The sequence below is a fragment of the Scaptodrosophila lebanonensis genome, unplaced genomic scaffold, assembly GCF_003285725.1.
Source record: "Scaptodrosophila lebanonensis strain 11010-0011.00,11010-0021.00 unplaced genomic scaffold, SlebRS2 tig00000101-arrow-pilon, whole genome shotgun sequence".
Taxonomy (NCBI): Eukaryota; Metazoa; Arthropoda; class Insecta; order Diptera; family Drosophilidae; genus Scaptodrosophila; species Scaptodrosophila lebanonensis.
Window position 1 is genome coordinate 258508 of NW_022060569.1, and position 20174 is coordinate 278681.

Here is a 20174-nt window from a genome sequence, read left to right on the forward strand (position 1 = left end):
TTCTCCATTGGATTCATAGGCCAAAATTATCAACCTTTTGTGCCAAGAACGCGTCTCACGGCTAACGTGGATTGGTGCGTTGTCCTGTTGGAAAATGTACTTTTCTCGTCTACGAGATCGCATAAGATGCAAGAGATTCATTAGCAGATCTCTGCGTTTTCGTACCTTTGACCAGTTTGTTGCCATGTTCTTTCTGGCGAATTCTATTCGGGCAACTTTATGGCGACTTAATAATCTGGAAACCAACTCCAATTTTGTCGGACTACTAATTTTACCCTTTTCAATATCAGAAAGAACTGATCCTCTTGGCATTTTTATGTAATTTAAAAAAGAAAGTGCCAAATAATATTTTTACAGGTTAAACTGTCGCCAGCCATGCAGAAAACAATATTTTAATATAACTGTAAATATTATCAGGAAACCGTTGTTATTTATTATCTCTTCTCATGCTTTCTCTGACGGTAATCACATTTTTTATACACTGAATTTTTTAACCCCAAAGTGTAAAAGGGTATTTTAGTTTTGTGCGAGAGTGTACATGTTACACACAGAAGGAGGCGTGGCAGACCTCACAAAGTATACAATATATATTCTTGATCAGGGTGACAAGATGAGTCGATATAGCTATGTCTGTCTGTCCGCCTGTTTGTATGCACGCAAGGATTTCAGAAAGTATAAAAGGTAGAATGAGTGCAGACAATTTTTGATAGTTTCGCGGAAAAAAAAAGGAAAGGAGAAGTTAAAGAAGTGTTGTCGAAGAAAGCAGACGTGTTACTTATTTTCTCCGGAAAATTCAATAATTATAAACTTAATCCGAACATTGTCCTACACGAATAGTGAAAGAATTGAACAATAGTCCAACCATTGCAAATCGGTGCTGTGCTCCGTTCAGTCAAATCAAAAATCACGAATTTGACTCAAAACATAAAAGACTCAAAAATATAAACAAGAGCTTTTTCAAGTTCAAACTTCAATACAAATACCCATCACAATATCAATACGCGATGTTGCAGCTACAGTCACAGTTATACGTGTATATATACCCCTCCAACGCATAAAACACAACAACAAAACTTAACGTACATACACTGTCCATCATCATGGCACCGCAACCCAGCAAACGCACACTCGAACATACCAACGCTGAACTTAAAGAGGGCCGTCAGTCAGATGCGCTATCAACGAAGATTATGGGGATGCTAGCAAGCCAACCTCATCACCACAAAAATGGGATTCGCTGAGCAGCGCATTCTTACCGTGCTGCTGGAGCGTCTGGATATAATGGCTGGTGAGGTGAAGCAGCTGCACGAGAGGGTAGACTCTTTGGAGCGCGAGGTCTTGGAGCTGTCGGCATTGCGGGAGCGGGTTGGTGGGCTGGAGGCGAAACTTGCCTCTCAGCTCAATGCAAACATCGCATGTGACCTGCGAGTGCATGGAATCCCCCACGCTGAGGGTGAAAATCCACGAGCACTGTATAACGCCCTCTGCTTCGCCATCAACGTTGCACCACCGCCGAGGATACGGGAAATTTTCCGCACGAGGAGAACGCAAGTATCTACGGTCGATCCCGACATAATTATTCGTTTTGATAATTTATATGAAAAAAACACGTTGCTGAGAGCAGTCTCAGCTTACCGACGAACAGAGAAAGCACCACTAACCTTACAAATGCTGGGCTTTGACTCCCTAGCTCCCATATATGTAAATGAGCAGCTTTCAAGGGAGAATAATAAGATCTTTAAAGAAGCGATAAAGCTCAAGAAGCAAAAACGTCTCGCTGCTGTTTTCACACGTAGAGGACAGGTATATGTGAAGCATAAGGAGAGTGAGAGTGCGCAGCTCATTCAAAGCTGTGATGAGCTTTTAAAGCTCGCTCATGAAGATGCACATGGGTTTCCCTTCTCTTCCTTCACAACATGTAACTCTCCTTTACAACCCAGTGCTAGCTCTCACTAATAAAATTTGTCTTAGGTTTAAGTCTATGCTAAGTTCTATTGCCTATCTAAGTTTAATTGTTAATGTACGTAGTATAGTGTGCAGTTTTTTTAGTCTTCTGGCTTTTTGTAAAGTGCGTATGCAATGGTTGTCTTCTGGTTTTAAATGCAAAATAACTTAAGACACTATTCCACAGCGAACAGCAAAACTATTATTAGGGTTCTTAGTAAACAAAAGAAAGCTTAGCGAAAAAAATGGACGAGTTCAGATTTTTGTTTCTTAGCTCCAATGTAGATGCAATCTGTGTGTCTGAAACGTGGTTTGTGTCCTGTCTTAATGATCAATATGTATGTTGTGATGGGTACAGTGTATATCGTTCCGATCGTGAGGGGCATGCGGGGGCTGTAGCCATATATGTGAAAAATAATCTAAAATGTCATGTTATTTGTAAACAGCCCCTGGGCAGTAGTATTGAGTATCTGTTTTTGCACATCTCAGCAAGCATAAATATGGATAACATCCTTGTCGGATGTGTATACAGGCCGAACAGGCATACTGAATGCACTGAGCTCCTAGACATCTTTTCTTCTGTGGCTATGAAACACTCCAATATTGTCCTGGCTGGGGATTTCAATAGCAATATGCTATTGGAACGACAATTAAAGGATGATATGGTCTCCCTAGGCATGGAGCTTGTTAACACTATTGTACCCACACACTTTTCTAATACCTTTGATACACTTCTTGACGAGCTTTTTCCAAACATGACATGATTTTCTTGACGTATGATATATTTTTAGAACATAGTGACCACTAAATTACTTATAGGGACTTCAGGAATATTGACCATAGGCTACTGTATGACCATTTCGCTGACTTGAACTTTGATGACATATATACAAAACCCACTGTTGATGAGCAACTTGAACTGTTTAATGAAAACATTCAGCAATTATACAATTCTTTTGTGCCGCTGCGACACAAGATAATCAAGCCTCTGCAACATGAGTGGTTTAACAAAGATATCGGTAGTACAATAAAAAGCAAAGATGATGCATATAAAAGGTGGAAAAGATACAAAACGACGGCTCACCTATTGCGATTTAAAAAATTAAGACGTATAGTTGGGCTGAAGATTACCAATGCTAAGCGTGCCCACTGACAAATTTACCTCAGCCACCACATCCAAACAAGTTTGGGCTGAAATCAAAAAGATAGGGGTTGGGAAAAGTAGACCTTCTATATCTCCAGACGTAGATTTAAATAAATTAAATGATAAATTTATACAGTGAGCAGTACCTGAAACCCATGAAAATGAGTACCTGAACGCTACATCGTTAGTAAACTGTGATACTAGTTTTAGCTTTATGTGTGTACGTCAATGTGATGTCTTATACTCAATACTGAAAGTGAAGTCCAACGCTATTGGCTTAGACGAGTCAGATCCCAAATTTGTTAAGCTGCTGCTCCCCAATGTTCTAAAATATATCAACCACATTTTTAATACGATGCTAACAACATCTTGCTTCCCAAATAAGTGGAAATTCGGAAAAAATAATCCCTATTCCAAAAGGAGGCGATGTTTTTAGGCCAATTTCAATCCTACCTTTTCTATCTAAAGCACTAGAACATTTGATGACGAACCAAATGACCAACTATATGATAGGAAATCTACTCCTGAACGACAAGCAATCCGGCTTTAGGAAAAATAGGAGCTGTACCACCTCTTTAGTAAAAGTCACTGAGGACATTCGCACGGAGATGGATAACGGTATGGTAACCTTCTTAACTTTTCTTGCCTTCTCTAAAGCATTTGACACCGTAAATCATACATACTACTAAATTAATATTTTAATTAAATTAAAAAGACTATATAACTTCTCTGACACTGCAATAAACTGAATTCAGTCGTATCTGTACAGTCGCCACCAGGCAGTTGTCACTTCAGATAGTTATTCGTCTTTTTTATTAATAAAACGTGGGGTACCCCAGGGATCAGTGTTAGGCCCACTGTTGTTTTCTACTATATTTATGTCAATGACCTTACATGTTGTGTGTCAAACTGTGAGTTGCATATGTATGCAGATGATGTCCAAATGTATGTGAGTCGTCCTTTAAGTAGAATTGATGAATGTGTTAGTGCCTGTAATGACGATCTTGGGAAAATACACAAATGGGCGAGTATAAATGGATTGGAAGTTAACCCAAAAAAGTCGAAATGTTTAGTTATATACAAAAAGAAAGTACACACACTCAATTTAGAGAAAGTGTGGCTAAACAACGAGCCTATTGAATATGTAGAGAGGGCAACCAACTTAGGGATAACCATGAATCAAACATTATCTTGGCATGACCATGTAAATAAAACAGTTGGGAAGCTTTATATTTCGCTAAGGCATCTGTCCTTAATGCAGCATTTCCTTCCCGTTAAACTCAAGCTCCTAATTGCTAAGACTTACTGGACACCCTCATTATTCTATGGTATTGAAATCTTCGGGAACTGTGATGCTGTAAGCCAGAATAAAATCAAAGTAGCGTTTAATAGTATAGCCCGATACATTTTTGATATTAAGAGGCAACAACCAATAACGGCTTTCGATAACAAAATTTACAACATGACCCTTAACGACTGGATAAAACTTAGAACTCTAATTCTCTTACACCGAACTATAACACGTAAAGAACCAAATTATTTGTAAGAAAGAATCAGTTTCTCCACGTCAAGAAAAACAAATAATTTGGTCTGCACTAGATACAAATGATCATGTTCGGAAAGGCACTTCTTTATATTCGCTGTTCGGCTGTGGAACGATTTACCGCATCACCTTAAGACAATTACCAGCGAAACGCACTTCAAACGAAAAACTCAAGCACACTTACAACAGCACATCTAAATAACGTAAATTATAATATATATCACAAGTCTGTAACACGCACGTTCAATGTCAATTAAATTAAATCAAACTTTGTAACTTAAATTAAATTAAATTAAGCTGAATTAAATTGGAAATGAATATGTATTGTAATGACTAGCGTAATAACTTAAAAGTAATCTGTTACTTGTAACGCTAGGATATGTTAATAATAATAAATAAATAAAAAAAACTAAACTTGGTATGTAGATTCTCCTAAGCCCAAGAAAGGGCAAGTTTGTTCATTTTTCCCAAAACACCCCCACTCCTCCTCTATTCATGATTTTCTCTAACTCATCAATTTTTGGAATCTTTAACTGAAATTTGATAGTCTAATGGTGATTATGTGTCCGTTCGTTAAGTTTCGTTATAATAGATCAATTAGAAAGAAAGCTATAGCCATAAGTATTGTTGTTGTTGATGATGTTTGTTGACATAATTCTGTATTTCACACATATGTTTTCACTTATGTATGTCTGTATTGAATAATTGTAACTTAATTAATTAATTCATTAATTTAAAATTCACAATTTTTTCTAGTTATGCCCTGTATTTTAGAGTTGAGCCCGCTCGACTCTAGCATTTCTTTCTTGTTTTGCATCTCAACTACTTTCCAAACCGGGTACCGCTATAGTTATGCACCATAGTGTAGCTTTGTACTCCTACTAGTTAATAATATTAAAGCTACCATGCCTATCGTATTCTTAGCAGGAGAAGTTACAAGACTTATTAAGGACCAAGTCTCAGATCTAAAACGATCATGGAATTGCCGAGCTGTGCAGTAAATTTTCTCACCATAATATTTAACTCATCATAGAGACCTATCAGTCTTCTGCTATGCCTATCAAAGATATTTAAAATGCTGCTCCTAAATCGTATCAAGCAGCACGTACACATCAACAGTGCTATCCCAATACACCAATTTGGTTTCCGCGGACAAACAGACAGACGGATAGAAAGGACTAGATGGACCCGTCTTATCATGCTGATCAAGAATATATATACTTTGTGGGGTCTGCTTCGCCTTTTACATTTTTCACCTCGCGCGAACCTTCGCGGTACTCTTGTACCTTTTATGTAAGGAGAATAATTATATGAATATTTGGGTCTGCACTTGGTATTGATGTAGACATTAATTCAGTATTGCGGTATATAGTTGACGGCTGAACATGAAAAACGAATACAAATATAATATGTACAGTAGCAAGTCGTTTAGCGAACTCCAAGAAAAGTATTCTATATACGAACAGCTTGAAGAACGCGAAGCAGTAAGCAAATCGTCAATCATAGTTGGAAAAAGGCATGAGAGTGGTTCTAAAAAATCGCATTGTTTCAACTGTGGGTCCACTACACACTTGAGAAAAGATTTCCGAAAAGAAAAGATTTCTGAAACCAAATGCTTTAAGTGCGGTACAAGTGGTCACATGTCGAAAAATTGTTCTCAAGCCGAAAAAAACGTAAAAGTGATCCAAGACAATAATCGCTTTAAGCCAGTTTATATTAACAATGTCGAAGTAGACTGTTTGGTTGACACAGGCGCTGATGTGTGCATTATCAAAGACTGCGTGTTTCGTAAGTTTAAAAATGTTAAGCTAATCAAGTCTACCTCTGTGCTTCGAGGCCTTGGAAACTTAAAAACAACACCAGTTGGAGAATTTGTAGCAGTACGAGTTGATGACGTCTACGTTCAGCAAAAGTTCGTGGTGGTGCCTGACGACAAAGTGGAATACAACGGCTTGTTGGGCTATGATTTCGTTTCAAAGTTCTGCGCTGTTTTGGATGGGGCAGGCTTCCATTTTACATCGAAATCGCCGCGGGAGGACTACGACGCATCTAATGAGCCAAGTATATACATATATTCGAAACCGAAACTGAAATACATACACCTCCACAGTTCCAATCGCTTATCCAACCATTGGTTGAGGCCTACCAACCAATAGCGCTGCCTATAGAAAGTCCTGTGGAGCTGAAAATTGTTGCAAATGAGAAGTTAACTCCATTTAAGCACCAACCTTCCCGATACTCTCCAGTTGAATGCGACGCCATTAAAAAACAAGTTGACGAATGGCTGAACACCGGAATTGTGCGAAAATCAACTTCTAAGAAAAAGAAAAGGATGGTTCTAACAGGATCTGTGTCGATTTTCGTCAGTTGAACGCAATGGTGCTGAAAGACTGTTTTCCTGTCCCACTTATCGACGATGTGCTGGAGAAGTTGCAGACAGCCAAAGTTTCCGTGGTCATGGATTTGGAAAATAGTTTTTTCCACGTGCCTGTTGAAGAAGAGAGTCGCAAATACACAGCTTTTGTCACCAAAGACGGGCTTTACGAATTTAATAAGGCTCCGTTCGGATTCACCAATTCTCCTGCAGCATTTATAAGGTTCATAAACTGCGTCTTTCAAGATTTATATTATTTTCATAATTTACAGCAAGACAATAGATGAATGCGTCCGAAAGCTGAAGCGGGTCCTGGCAGTGGCTGAACAGTTCTCCTTGCTCATCAAGTGGAAAAAATGCCGCTTCCTCAAGAGCAAAATCAATTTTCTTGGCCATACAGTGGAGAACGGAAAAATTTGGCCTGGCAAGGAAAAAACATATGCCTTCAAACGTTTTGCTGTTCCAACAAATGTAAAGGCTGTACAGTCTTTCTTGTGACTGACAGGCTTTTTTCGCAAATTTATTAAAGGATATGCACATATAGCGCGCCCATTAACAAACCTATTAAAAAAAGACGTCGACTTTAAAATTGGTACCGCTGAGCTAAAAGCAATTAATGAACTAAAGGACATTTTGTGTCGAGAGCCGGTACTTCGAGTTTTTATGCAGAATGCACCAACCGAATGCACCAACAACACAACACTTAGTGATTCCAAGCGCCATAGTTATATACTCGAGGTGAAGGCTGCTTATTTGGCGATCGAGAAATTCAGACACTATCTGCTGGGCAATACCTTTACGTTGGTCACCGATTGCGCTGCATTTGAACATCGCAGTGCAGACCGTATGAAGCATGTTGATTGCTTAAGTCGTCTCTCGAACGTATTCGTTGTTGGCTCTGAAGTTGCAGCACGTCTTAAGCACGAGCAGCGAAAAGATAGCTTCGTAAATGCAATATTGACAATTTTAAAAGACCGTCTGTATCAAGGCTTTAAGATGAAAGGCGATATTCTTTATAAACATATAAATGGCCTTGATCTTCTCGTAGTTCCCAAATCAATGGAACGTGAAATAATAACGGAAGCACATGCAGATGGTCACTTCGCAGTCCTGAAGACGATGCACAGTATACAGCAACAGTTCTATATGCCACATTTGGAACGTAAGGTGACACAAATCATTTCGGCGTGCGTAAAATTAACAACAGAAAACTTGGCAAGCAGGAGGGATATCTTTATTGTATAGACAAAGGCAATTGTCCGTTACAAACTCTACACGTCGATCATTTAGGCCCGATGGACTCCACGGCGAAACAGTATAAGCTTATATTTGCCATAATTGATGGGTTCTCGAAGTTTGTTTGGCTCTATACGACTAAATCCACTGGTACTGATGAGGTAAAGAAGCTGGAGGAATGGTCAAGCGTTTTTGGGCTGCCTTTGCGGATAGTGAGCGATAGAGGGGCCGCCTTTACCTCAAACGTTTTTGAACAATACGTAAAGGAAAACGGAATTCAGCATGTTGGGACAACCACTGGAGTAGCCAGGGGCAACGGGCAAGTCGAGAGAGTAAACAGAGTCATTTTGTCCATAATTAGCAAGCTTTCTGCAGATGATACTTCGAAATGGTATAAGTTCGTCCCACAAGTTCAAAAGGCAATCCACTCCCATGTTCATGTGTCCACACAAAAATCGCCGTTTGAAATAATGTTTGGAACCAAAGTGCACAGCAAGATCTCCGATAGGCTTGCAGCTGTGTTGGAACACGAAATTATAGATGAGTTCGATAGGGAGAGGCAAGAAACTCGTCAAGAAGCTCGGTTGCAAATACAAAAAGCCCAAGATATTTACAAAGCCAACTTTGATAAAAAACGTAAAGGCGAACGCGTTTATAACGAAGGAGACCTAGTTGCTGTGAAACGAACGCAGTTCATAGCAGGCAAAAAGCTGGCGAGCTCGTTTCTAGGACCATACGAAGTGGTTAAAGTCAAACGGAACGGACGGTATGAGGTAAAAGAAGCTGCCCAAGTCGAAGGCCCGAATATAACGTCAACTAGCGCAGATAATATGAAACTTTGGAAATACGTCGAATGGAATGAAGATATGCTGTCGTCTGGGACAGACGACGATGAGCAGGATGACCGAATGTAAGCAGGCGATATACAGCGGAGTTAGTAGTCCTACCACTCCCAGTTTGTGAGTCAGCGGCAGTAGTACTATAGCTCAGCAGTCATCAGCAGCAGTCGTAGTTTAGCAGTCATACAGAGCAGTCGTAGTGCAGTCAAAGTTCAGCAGTCAGCCGTCGAAGTTGTTGTAGATCCGCAGTCAGCCGTTGCCGTCGAAGTGTCGAGAAAAAAAAAAAATAAATATATATATATATATATATATATATATATATATATATATATATATATATATATACATATATGTATATATATATATATATATATATATATATATATATATATATATATATATATATATATATATATATATATATATATATATATATATATATATATATATATATATATATATATAGGGTGCGCCATCTTTTATGTCGGTGTGTAGATATTGAATGATATTGAATGGCTTTGTCATTAGTGAACCGATTGACTTGAGTAGACCAGTGTTGAAAACCTGAGTTCAAGAAATTGTACCAGAACCAAATTAAATAAAAATATCTCATACTCGAAAATCGGTTGTTTATTTTCAAAGATATTCAGTGTTTACAGTGTTTTTTTTTTTTGTGCTGCTATTTGTATTTTTAGGCATCTTAATTCAGAGCACGGCCTGGATGATCGTTCCACAGCCCAAGCTAGGGTTCAGATGCAAGTTGTTTCACAACTGGAATCACACCTGCAAAAAGAAAGAGATCGATTACAGGCTATGATGCATCATCTATACTTATCTAAGCAACTTTTAACTCCAACAAAACCAGATCATAAGGTAAATTAATTTTTACTACACTAAAACACGATGGGCAAACCTTGAATATTGCTAAAAGAATTAATAAAAATGTAATTTAATAAGAATTCAGCAACCCACCTTCAACATAAATCAACCTAAATAATTAAAAAACAAGTAAAAAAGCTAAAGTCGGGTGTCCCGACTTTGAAATACTCTGTACATATGTTTACAATAATTATAGAAAATAAAAAAAATTAGAGAATTACAAAAAAAAAATTTTGATCGATTTTACCTCTTTTGGTATTCGAACTCACGTAAAGGGTGTATAATTGTACATATACAAAGCAATTGCGTCTATGTGAGTGTATGTATGTATATGCTCGTATATTCGTGTCTGTGTAATGTTAGCAGTCAACAACAGCCACGGGCAGCGCTTGAGCAACGCTGCAGCAGCAAATATATTAATGGCTATAACTTCTTGTTAAATCGGTCTATCATAATGAAACTTGCCATACGGACACATAATAACTAACTGAAGGCATTTGCGTTCGAAATACTAAGAATTACGGGAGTTAGAGAAAATCGCGATTTGCTTGAGAGAGGGGGGTGGGGGGGAAATTCCAAAATACAAATTTTCTGCGTATTCACATAAGGCATCTGGGACTATGGTGGTGTCTGTAGGTCTTATAGTCTCCGAGATAAAGGCGATTATACGAATAGAAAATCGGGAAAACCCCCATAGGGGGGAAGTGGGAGGGGGGAAATCAAAAAAAATGAAGCAAACTTGCACAGCGTACACACATAACGCATCTTTGTGCAAAGTTTGGTGTCTCTACCTCTTATAGTCTCTGAGATCCAGGTGTTCATACGGACAGACGGACAGACAGACAGACAGACAGGGCTAGATCGACTCGTCTCGTCATGCTGATCAAGAATATATATACTTTGTGGGGTCTGCCACGCCTCCTCCTACCTGTTACATTTTTCAGCTCCCGCAAACCTAATATACTTCTGTACATTTCATGTACAGAGTATAACAAGTAAAAAAGCTAAAGTCGGGTGTCCTGACTTGAAATACTCTGTATATATGTTTAGAAAAATTAAAAAAATTAAGAAAATGTAAAAAAAATGTTGATTGATTTTACCTCTCTCTGTATTCAAACTCACGTAAAGGGTGTATAATTGCACATTTACATAGCAATTGCATCTATGTGAGTGTATGAATGTCTATGCGTGCCTGTGTGAGCATGTTTGCAGTCAACCAAAGCAAGGCCCAAGCTGTGTCCGCAGCTGTATTTGTTGCTGCTTTGACATAATTATGTAATACACACATACATATGTACAAGTACACAAACACGCACAGACACAGTTCTGATGTAAATGTAAATGTATGTATGGAATATTTTATATTTAATTCAATTAATGAATTAAATTCATTAAATTTTTTTAATAAAATGTTTTTCTTGTGGGGTGGTACAGGGTATTTAAGAGTAGAGCCTGCTCAACTTTAGCATTCCTTTCTTGTTTTACTGCATACAAGCACGCATAGACACGATGCTGTTGAAGTTGTACATAAACACTTATGTCTGTATGCATGTGTGAAATATTTTATATTTAATGAAATTAATGAACTTAATTTTTTTTTATTTATTTATTTTTTTTTTGTGGGACGGTACAGGGTATTTAAGAGTTTAGCCGGTGAATGAAGTGAAACAACATGGGCAAACGCAAACGAACATTGACCAAATAGGAGCTGCAGGCTCAGATCGCGTTTGATCGCGACCCCACCAACCTCAGGATACGGCATCGAGAGCCGGTGGTCCGTGCGGGGCGCATACACGTCCCAGGCACAGAGTCGTCGGATTTTTTCGGCCCGTCACAGCGCGAGCACGTAATTGGCTGTAGAAATACACGAATCCATATTCACGCTGAATGGATACACAAATTTTTATTTGTAAATCGAATAATTAGGAGAATGTCGATATTTAATTTAAGATTGTGTCCATGGTACTCCAATTTTAAGGACCGATATATGTACATAATATTACTTTTTCGCAAAATATTAATTTATTTTATGCAAAAGTGGCTACCATTAATATTCTTATTTTTTGGATATACGCTCCAAATCCCATGCTTTTTTCAACAATAAAATACATATATGTACTTGTATTTATATAACACAACATTTTAACGTGAAGCGATGCCACTGAGTTTACCTGACTAACTCTTCACAACGCATCTGCCACGATATTGCTTTTGCCCGAATGGAAGAGCAATTCATAGTCGTACTCCTCCAAGTATGCTGTCCACCTCCTAATTCTTGCATTACCATTTAAACTTCTAAGAGACTGCGTTAAGGGCTGTTGGTCAGTGAAATTTTTAAGCTTTGCTTTACCGTAGATTTGGAGGCATTTCTCTTTCATTGGTTGCATAATTTTCTTCGGTTTTCGAGAGCGTTCTTGAAAGAATTTTTTTTTTCAATTTCTGCTTCTAGCTCTTTTAAACTATCTTTTCCTAAAATAGCATCAAACGATGTAAGTGTGGGCAATATGAAAAATTTAACATTTTTTTCTGGGTGACCAAACAAATTGGCAACTTTGTGGTGTGTAATAAGTACACTTCCACCTATAGTGACTGCTCTGAATGTCTCTTTGTTTGCGATTGGATTGGAGACAAAATTGGGTTGGATTTAATTCCTGATTGAGCCTGCAACTACTAGAACTTTAAATGTTTGGCCGCTCCTCATTTTACACTCGAAATATGGTAATGAGGAGTCTGTTATTCTAAACAAGAGAGAACGCTACAGTCGAACAAGCCCGACAGTAAAATAGGAAAAAAAAGGAAAATTTAAAAAGAAAAAATTTTTTTTTAAAATTACATTATTTAAAAAAAAATGAATTAATTAATGTATTAATTAAATTAAATTAGAAGACATGTTTCTGTTCAGTTTTAGTAGCATACATTTAATCCACGCGTGTATGTATGCAGCATAAAGTTGAACCAAAGCAGCAACAACAACAACAGCTGCGGGCAGCGCTGCCGGCAGAGCTCATCATCCTGATCAATAATATATATACTCTGTGGGGTCTGCCACGCCTCCTTCTGTGTGTTACATACATTCGCACAAAACTAGTATAGCATTTCACCCTTTGGGTACAGGCTAAACATGTCTTCTATGTATGTATTAAATAAATTTTCTTAATTAATTTAATAAATTAAATTAATTTGTTTTAAATAACTTAATATTTTTTTAATTTTAATTATTTTTTTTGTGGAGAGTAGAGGCTATTTTACTGTCGGGCTTTCTCGACTGTAGTGTTCTATCTTGTTTTATATTTAAGTTGTTATTTATGGATTGTTTGAAATTGAATTGTTAGTCTCTTAAGTTAATATATTTGAAATTGAATTGTTAATCCTTTAAGTTAATATATTTGAATTGAATTGTAAAGCGTAAGTCGTCTAATTGGAATCAATGTACTCATATCTTGCGCCACTGTACGTACAAATGAGTGGTTTAATGTAAACGGTATTGCGTGGGTGCGCGCCAGTATATACTTAGACCGCTCATTTCGTGGCCGTTGCCCTCTTTCGTTTTATCTTCACACTTAAACGCTGAGTGCAGTGATTCTCTTCGTCAGTTGTTTTTTCTGCAACAATTCGGCTTGCGCAAGAGTAAGGTCATTGCTTCCCTTGCTTGCATTGCTTAAATTGGCCATCGCTTATCGCATACGATAATTAGGCAAGTCGACTCTCTTCGTAACCTCTCTTCATTAACAAAATAATAAACTCAGCTGACACCTGAAACTTTTTCGAGCTGCATTTGCTTTTATATATACACAGTAGCATGTGCCATTCGAAAACGCGCAACATAATTAATTAACTTACAATAATTAACTCGCAAATATGTCGACCAACAAAGTAGACGACACTTTGTCAAATCCTGGCTGCCTTAGTGACCAACTTACCAAGTTGTTCTCGAAATTAGAGAAGGTAGAAGAGGATATTCTTCGCTTAAAAGAAGCTTTCGTGAAAAAGACAACTACACTAAATCCGATCGAAATACAGTGCCGATTGGAAATACTAAACTCGTATATATCAGGGGCCATGGATCTTCAGTCAGATATTGACTCCATTGACCCAGATAATACCAATCGAGCTTCATTGGAGGAAATTTGTAATAGTGCCAAAGCGCTATACTTATCTGCACCTAATGCACTTATCTGCACTTAATGCACCGCCGGCAGTTGACACATTGCCTCCTGCTGCGCAACATTCTCATTTACCAAAAATGAAGCTACCAAGATTTAGTGGCAAACATGCAGACTATAAACATTTTATAAACCTTTTTAAAAGGTTGGTAGATTCTGACCGCTCACTATCAAAGATTGAGAAGTTTAACCATCTTCTCTCTTGCCTGTCCGATGAAGCCTTAAGCTTTCCAAAACCGGTGAGAACTATTCAAAGGCCTTAGAAAGTCTAGAGCGCATATATGACAACAAATGCTTAACATTTTTTGACACATTAGCACAGTTGTTTGACGTTCCGTCTGTAAGCAAGCCCTCAGCTTCGGCTTTGAGGTCAATCATAGACACCGTATCAGCCATTTTCGAATCACTCCTGTCCTTGGGGAATGAAAAACAAATTGTCAATGCACTGTTGATACACATCGTCCTGTCGAAAGTAGACAGTTACACAAAGGCTAGATACGAAGACCAGCTCGACTATGATAGTTAACCACTGTGGTCGGAGTGTGTCACTGTACTTAACAGGCGATACCAACACTTGTCTGCTGAAGAATCCTCAAAGTCGAATGGCAAGCCAAGGTTTGAGTTTCCGTCGGAAAAGGCCACTAAATCATCGTTTTCATGCTCCAAAGTCGAACAAAAATGTTCTTTTTGTGAAGCCGATCACCACATCTCTAAATGTCGAGGTTTCATTGCGACTCCTGTTTTAGAGAGGTTTGCTTTTGTAAAAAGCAACCAATTATGCATTAACTGATTGATGCCAGGGCATAGTGTGTCTGCATGTACGTCTTCAAAGTGTAGGATTTGTTCTCGTCTGCATAACACCTTTCTTCATAGGTATTCAGACCCTGCTCAAATGCATAATGCTGCTTCTAATCGAGAGCAGCAGTCGGAGGCTCTCAATAACTTGTCCGTTGTTGAAGCTTCATCGCATCCTGTACACGTTAATCATGCTTCATCTGAAATAGAGCACGTCATTCTTGCAACACTACTAGTGCATATCCGTGACCGCTTTGGTCAAATTCACGTTGCTAGAGCTTTGTTAGACTCAGGCGAATTTTATGACAGTCGACTTTGCCCAATCTCTGCTTATTTTCAGACAAAAGAAGTGTCTTACTGTCACATCAGTTTGTAAATCCAGTCTGGTGGCAAAAAGCGAGGTCACCGCAACAGTTTTTTCAAGAGTAAACTCTTACCAGTTCAATGCTAATTTTTGGGTGCATAGTTCAATTTCTAAAAAGCAGCCCGATTGCGATTTGTTAAGCAATCAGTGGGAAATTCCAGCCAATCTCGAACTAGCCGACCCCGAGTTTTACAAGCCCCAAAGAATTGACTTGTTGCTTGGCGCTGACTCATTCTTCGACCTGTTATGTACTGGTCAAATGAAACTTGCAGACGGTGCGCCATTATTGAAGAAAACCCTGTTTGGATGGGTAATATCTAGGCGCTGCAAGAACTTCATAACGCGAAGGCCGTCTTGTGCAGTTTCTTACTCTGTTCGAAAATCCGAAGTTTGCCATTTAACACCGATCCTCAGGTCTTAGGCTCATCATTTGACATTGCCAAACGACGATTTCTATCTCTAGAACGCAGAGTTATAAAATCCCCCTCGCTCCAAATGATGTCGATTTTATGAAAGAATACATCGAGCTTGGTCATATGACTGCCATAGGAACAAAAATTCCACAGGGACCACACTATTTCATACCGCATCAGTGTGTCATGAGGCCTGATAGAAGTTCCACCAAACTGAGAGTTGTTTTTGATGCTTCGTGCAAAACAACTTCTGGCAATTCATTAAATGATATTCACTTGGTGGGAACGATTATACAGAGGGAATTATATTTGTGGCTTATTCGATTTGGTTTAAATCGCTTTGCCATTACGGCAGACTTAACCAAAATGTATAGATAAGTGAGCATATCCGAAAAAGACCGTTGGTTCCAACTCATTGTTTGGCGTGAAAGCCCACGGTCACCTACGGTCAGATTCTGCACCATTACTTGCAATTCGGTGCTTACAGGAGCTAGGAGTTCGTCATAAAGACATTCTCCCGATAAGTGCAGAGGTTGTTTGTAATAACTTCTATGTCGACGATATGCTCACTGGAGACGACGATTCAGACACGGTAAAGACGATTTGCACTCAGGTGTCTCAAATATTAGAATCAGGCGGTTTTCAGTTAGCAAAATGGTACACAAAACATCCAAGAATTACAGCATCTGTATGAATGAGTCTGAAAAATCGCTGAATTTCAGTGATACCGATTCAACTAGGACCTTGGGTATGAGGTGGACGCCAAATACAGATCAGTTTTGATATCATTTGGATGATAGTTTCACTGATCTAAGTCCTATCAAACGCAACATTTTATCAATGACAGCACGTATGTTTGATCCCCTTGGCCTTTCATGTCCAATAAGCATAAAGGCGAAAATTATTCTGCAAGAGCTTTAGCGCAACAAGCTTGATTGGGATGAGTCCCAATGGAATTGGCTACCAAATGGGAAGCGTTTCAGCAAAATCTTTTGATACTGCATGAGGTATCTATCCCTCGATATTCTTTTGCCTGTGGCAGCTCAAACATACAAGTGCATGGTTTCTGATGCGTCTAGTTACGCATATGGATGTCGCCTCTATATTCGGGCTCACCACAATGACAACATTTCCTGCCGTTTGCTTACAGTAAAGGCAAAGGTTGCACCGTTAAAGACAAAATCCATACCCAGGCTCGAATTGTGCTCAGCATACTTACTGACCTAACTATGGTCTCACGTTAAAGAAATGCTTGTCAAATACAGAATCGAGAGTGTGTATTTTTGGACCGACTCTGAAATCACACTACATTGGATAAATTCGTCTCCTTCCACGCTTACAACGTGTGTGACACGTGTAGCTGGAATTCAAGAAATGTCTGATAATGTTCTATGGCGTTATGTGCCTTCTCTTTCGAATCCCGCTGACATTGCGTCGCGTGGTTCTGATATAAGAAAACTGGCTAATTCAATTTGGCTTGAAGGGCCTAAGTTTTTGTATGACGATGAGTCAGTTTGGCCTCAAAATGCTCATTTTTCAATATCTGATGAAATTAAAAATAGCGAGACAAAAAAATCTGCTCAAGTCTTCTTAGCTTCCAGCCAGGATGATTTTTCGTACGTAATTAATCGTTTGTTGTTGTCCAGAAGGTTCATCGCCAAATTGTTGGGGTAGTCATGTAGCCTCTGCATGTACCGCTTGCTGCTTTTCTTAATTTCGTCCTTCACCCAAGGGAAGCTGAGGACTTGATGAATAGTGTCATTGTCGTGCAGAGGATGAGCGCTGGTGGCGGTGCGGAGAGCTTTGTTCTCAAATGTCTGCATAATGCGGACATTAGTCTTACAGGCAGTGCCCCACAATTGGATGCCATATGTCCAGATTGGCCTGATGATCGCCTTGTATATAAGTAGCAGGAATGACTTCAGGAACTTGAAGTATGGCTGGGGCAGGCCGGTTTTAAGCTTTAGGAGGAGTACAGGGTGCCAGACCCTATCGAAGGCTTGCTGGACGTCCATGGACGCATGACCGCTAGGCAATATTTCATCTTTTCAAAAACGTCCAAGATATATTGAACCACTCGATGGAATTGTTCTGGGGTCCCGAGGCAGCGCCTAAATCCAAACTGGTGATCGAGGATCAGACCAGCCTCGTCCATTATCGGCAATACTATCGGCGGAATCCTCTTTAGCGGCCGCTTAATGTGCTTGGTGACATTCCACACGTTGTGGTAAGGGTCACCAGACGCAAGCTGTCAAGGGCCTCCTTCCTCAGGCTTGCCAAAGTCTCCTTAAGCTCATTTGTGGCTCTGTGAAGAGCGGTCTTGTCTCTAGGATTTCTTGAGAGGAACCATACCCGTCGGAGACGCCGTTTCTCGGTCTTCAGCTCGATAACCCGGGGATTCCAAAAGTGGACGTCCCTTCTGGTGGCTCTCAGCTGGTTTGAGAGCCTGGGTGCCGCATGTGCCGCTGCCTCCTTAATTTGCGTGGTGAGATTCTCGACAGCAGTCTCGATATCTTCGGGGGTGTCCAGTGGTGGGTTGGGGTTCATGGAGTTATTCAGCCAGTGATGGTATCTGCTGATGTCTGAGGTTTTGTATATCAGCTTTTTACGGGCGGTTCGCAGCATGGCTGAAGCGTACACGGAAATGGCGATGGCGCCGTGATCCGAAAGGAGATCCTCGACCTCTCTGGCTAGAATCCTAGCAGGATCCAAGACACCGGAGATGGCAATGTGCAGGACGTCTGGGATTTTTGCACGATCGGTGGGCCAGTAGGTCGGTGCGCCAGTCCCGTGGCATTTGAGAGTTCGGGACAGAACCTGCCTGCACAGCACTCTGCCTTTTGGATTGCAGACTCTGGATCCCCACCAGGTGTGCTTGCCATTGAAGTCCCCGCCTATGACGAACTTGGGGCCCAGGCTGTCCAGAAGCATTTCGAAATCCTCGTCTCTGACCCTGCGTCTTGGAGGGCAGTAGGCAGCGCCTATAGTGATGTCGCCATGGGTGGTGTTGGGAAATTCGGGCGCATTGCACCCAATCCTCTTGGATGGCCGGTAGGGTCTCGAAATTGATGCTGCTGCGGATGAGGATGGCCGTCCCGTCGCGGGCCGAACCACTGAGGTGGTTAGCGGGGATAAGGTCATACCCTCTCAAGGTGAAGTAAGATCTGGCGGAGAAGTGCGTTTCGGATATGAGTATGATGTCAGCTTGGTTGGTCTTGCAGTATAGTTCGACCTCAGGCCTGTTGTCGATCAGGCCGTTTGCATAGGGACTTGCAAACGGTGGCCATCATTTGCGTTATTTGGCTCCTCACTTTCTCTATCATTCTCTGGAACATGGATTCCATGCTGGCCATCATTGGTTCCAAAAGACTGTCGGGATTGGCCACTGGTTGCAGGGAGGTGTGTGTCCCACCGGTTGCCTGACTAGCTGCGTTAGCATAGCTGAAGTTGGGATTAACCCTACTGGAGTTCGCAGGATGTTGGGCACGAGAAGCTGCCTGTTGGAATAAACTGCTAAGGAGCTAAACTTTGCAACGCTTAAATTATTCGAGCTGGTGCAGCGCTCTGAATTTTCAGAAGTGTGTGCCAAATTAAAAAAAAAGGTCATCTTCTTCAGCCAGGCTTGCAAGCGTTGACTCCATTTATCCAGCAGTATTCAGACTCTGGTAGAAATTTTTCGTTTATTCGTGTCGGAGGTAGACTGGTAAACGCCCCTCTTGACTATGAAACAAAGCACCCCATATTTGTCGCAGTGTACTTGCTAGAGCTACGCATAAAAAACTGCCACGCCACAGCGTTAAAACTATGATAGCTCTATTGCGACAGATTATTGCCAGATTATGGGAAATATTCCAGCTGACCGCCTTCTGCATATGCGACCATTTTTTGTTTGCGGCTTTGACTTGTGCGGTTCCATTAATGTGTCCCTCCGCATAAGAGGTCGACCTCCAGTCAAAATGTATATAGCAGTATTTGTGTGCTTCAAAAGCCGTTCATCTTGAACTCATAGCTGACCTATCGACTAATTCGTTTATTTTAACCTGTTTGGTCAAGCAGCAGGCGCAGTCGGCCGCCGCAGACGCATAATTACTCATATATACAAATTGTACCTTGCTTCGCAGGAAGCAAGAAGCGCTAAACGTTTAATAACTGTTATAATGTTTGCTTTGATCGCGCTCAATAATTGCTCCCTTTGTACATTTCCTTTTGTTATCCTTTTCTTAGTCTCTGCAGCTGCCAGTGCAGCTGCAATCGACGTTAGTTGACCTAGATTCGCCGTGCCAATCTAACGCTTCTCGCTGTGCTGTTGTCCGAGACAACGCACTTCTACTTTTGCGCATATTGTTTTAAAGGCTCAACTATTTGAGTTGGTGGCCTCTTAAATTGGTGTATATTAATTCGGTTTATAGACAAACATAATTGGCCATGCGCGGCAAAATATACATATGTACATTTGAAAGAAATCGTTCATGTTTTAATT

At 40.1% G+C, this 20174-nt stretch overlaps 1 protein-coding gene across 1 annotated transcript in view; it reads left to right on the forward strand.

Annotated features, from left to right (window-relative positions):
- LOC115628090 (forkhead box protein P1) overlaps positions 1–20174 on the forward strand; it is a 211528-nt gene that overhangs the window by 20128 nt on the left and 171226 nt on the right. The window contains exon 2 of the mRNA XM_030524067.1: positions 9776–9953. Within this exon, the coding sequence (XP_030379927.1) occupies positions 9776–9953 (178 nt within the window). The remainder of the gene's footprint in view (positions 1–9775; positions 9954–20174) is intronic.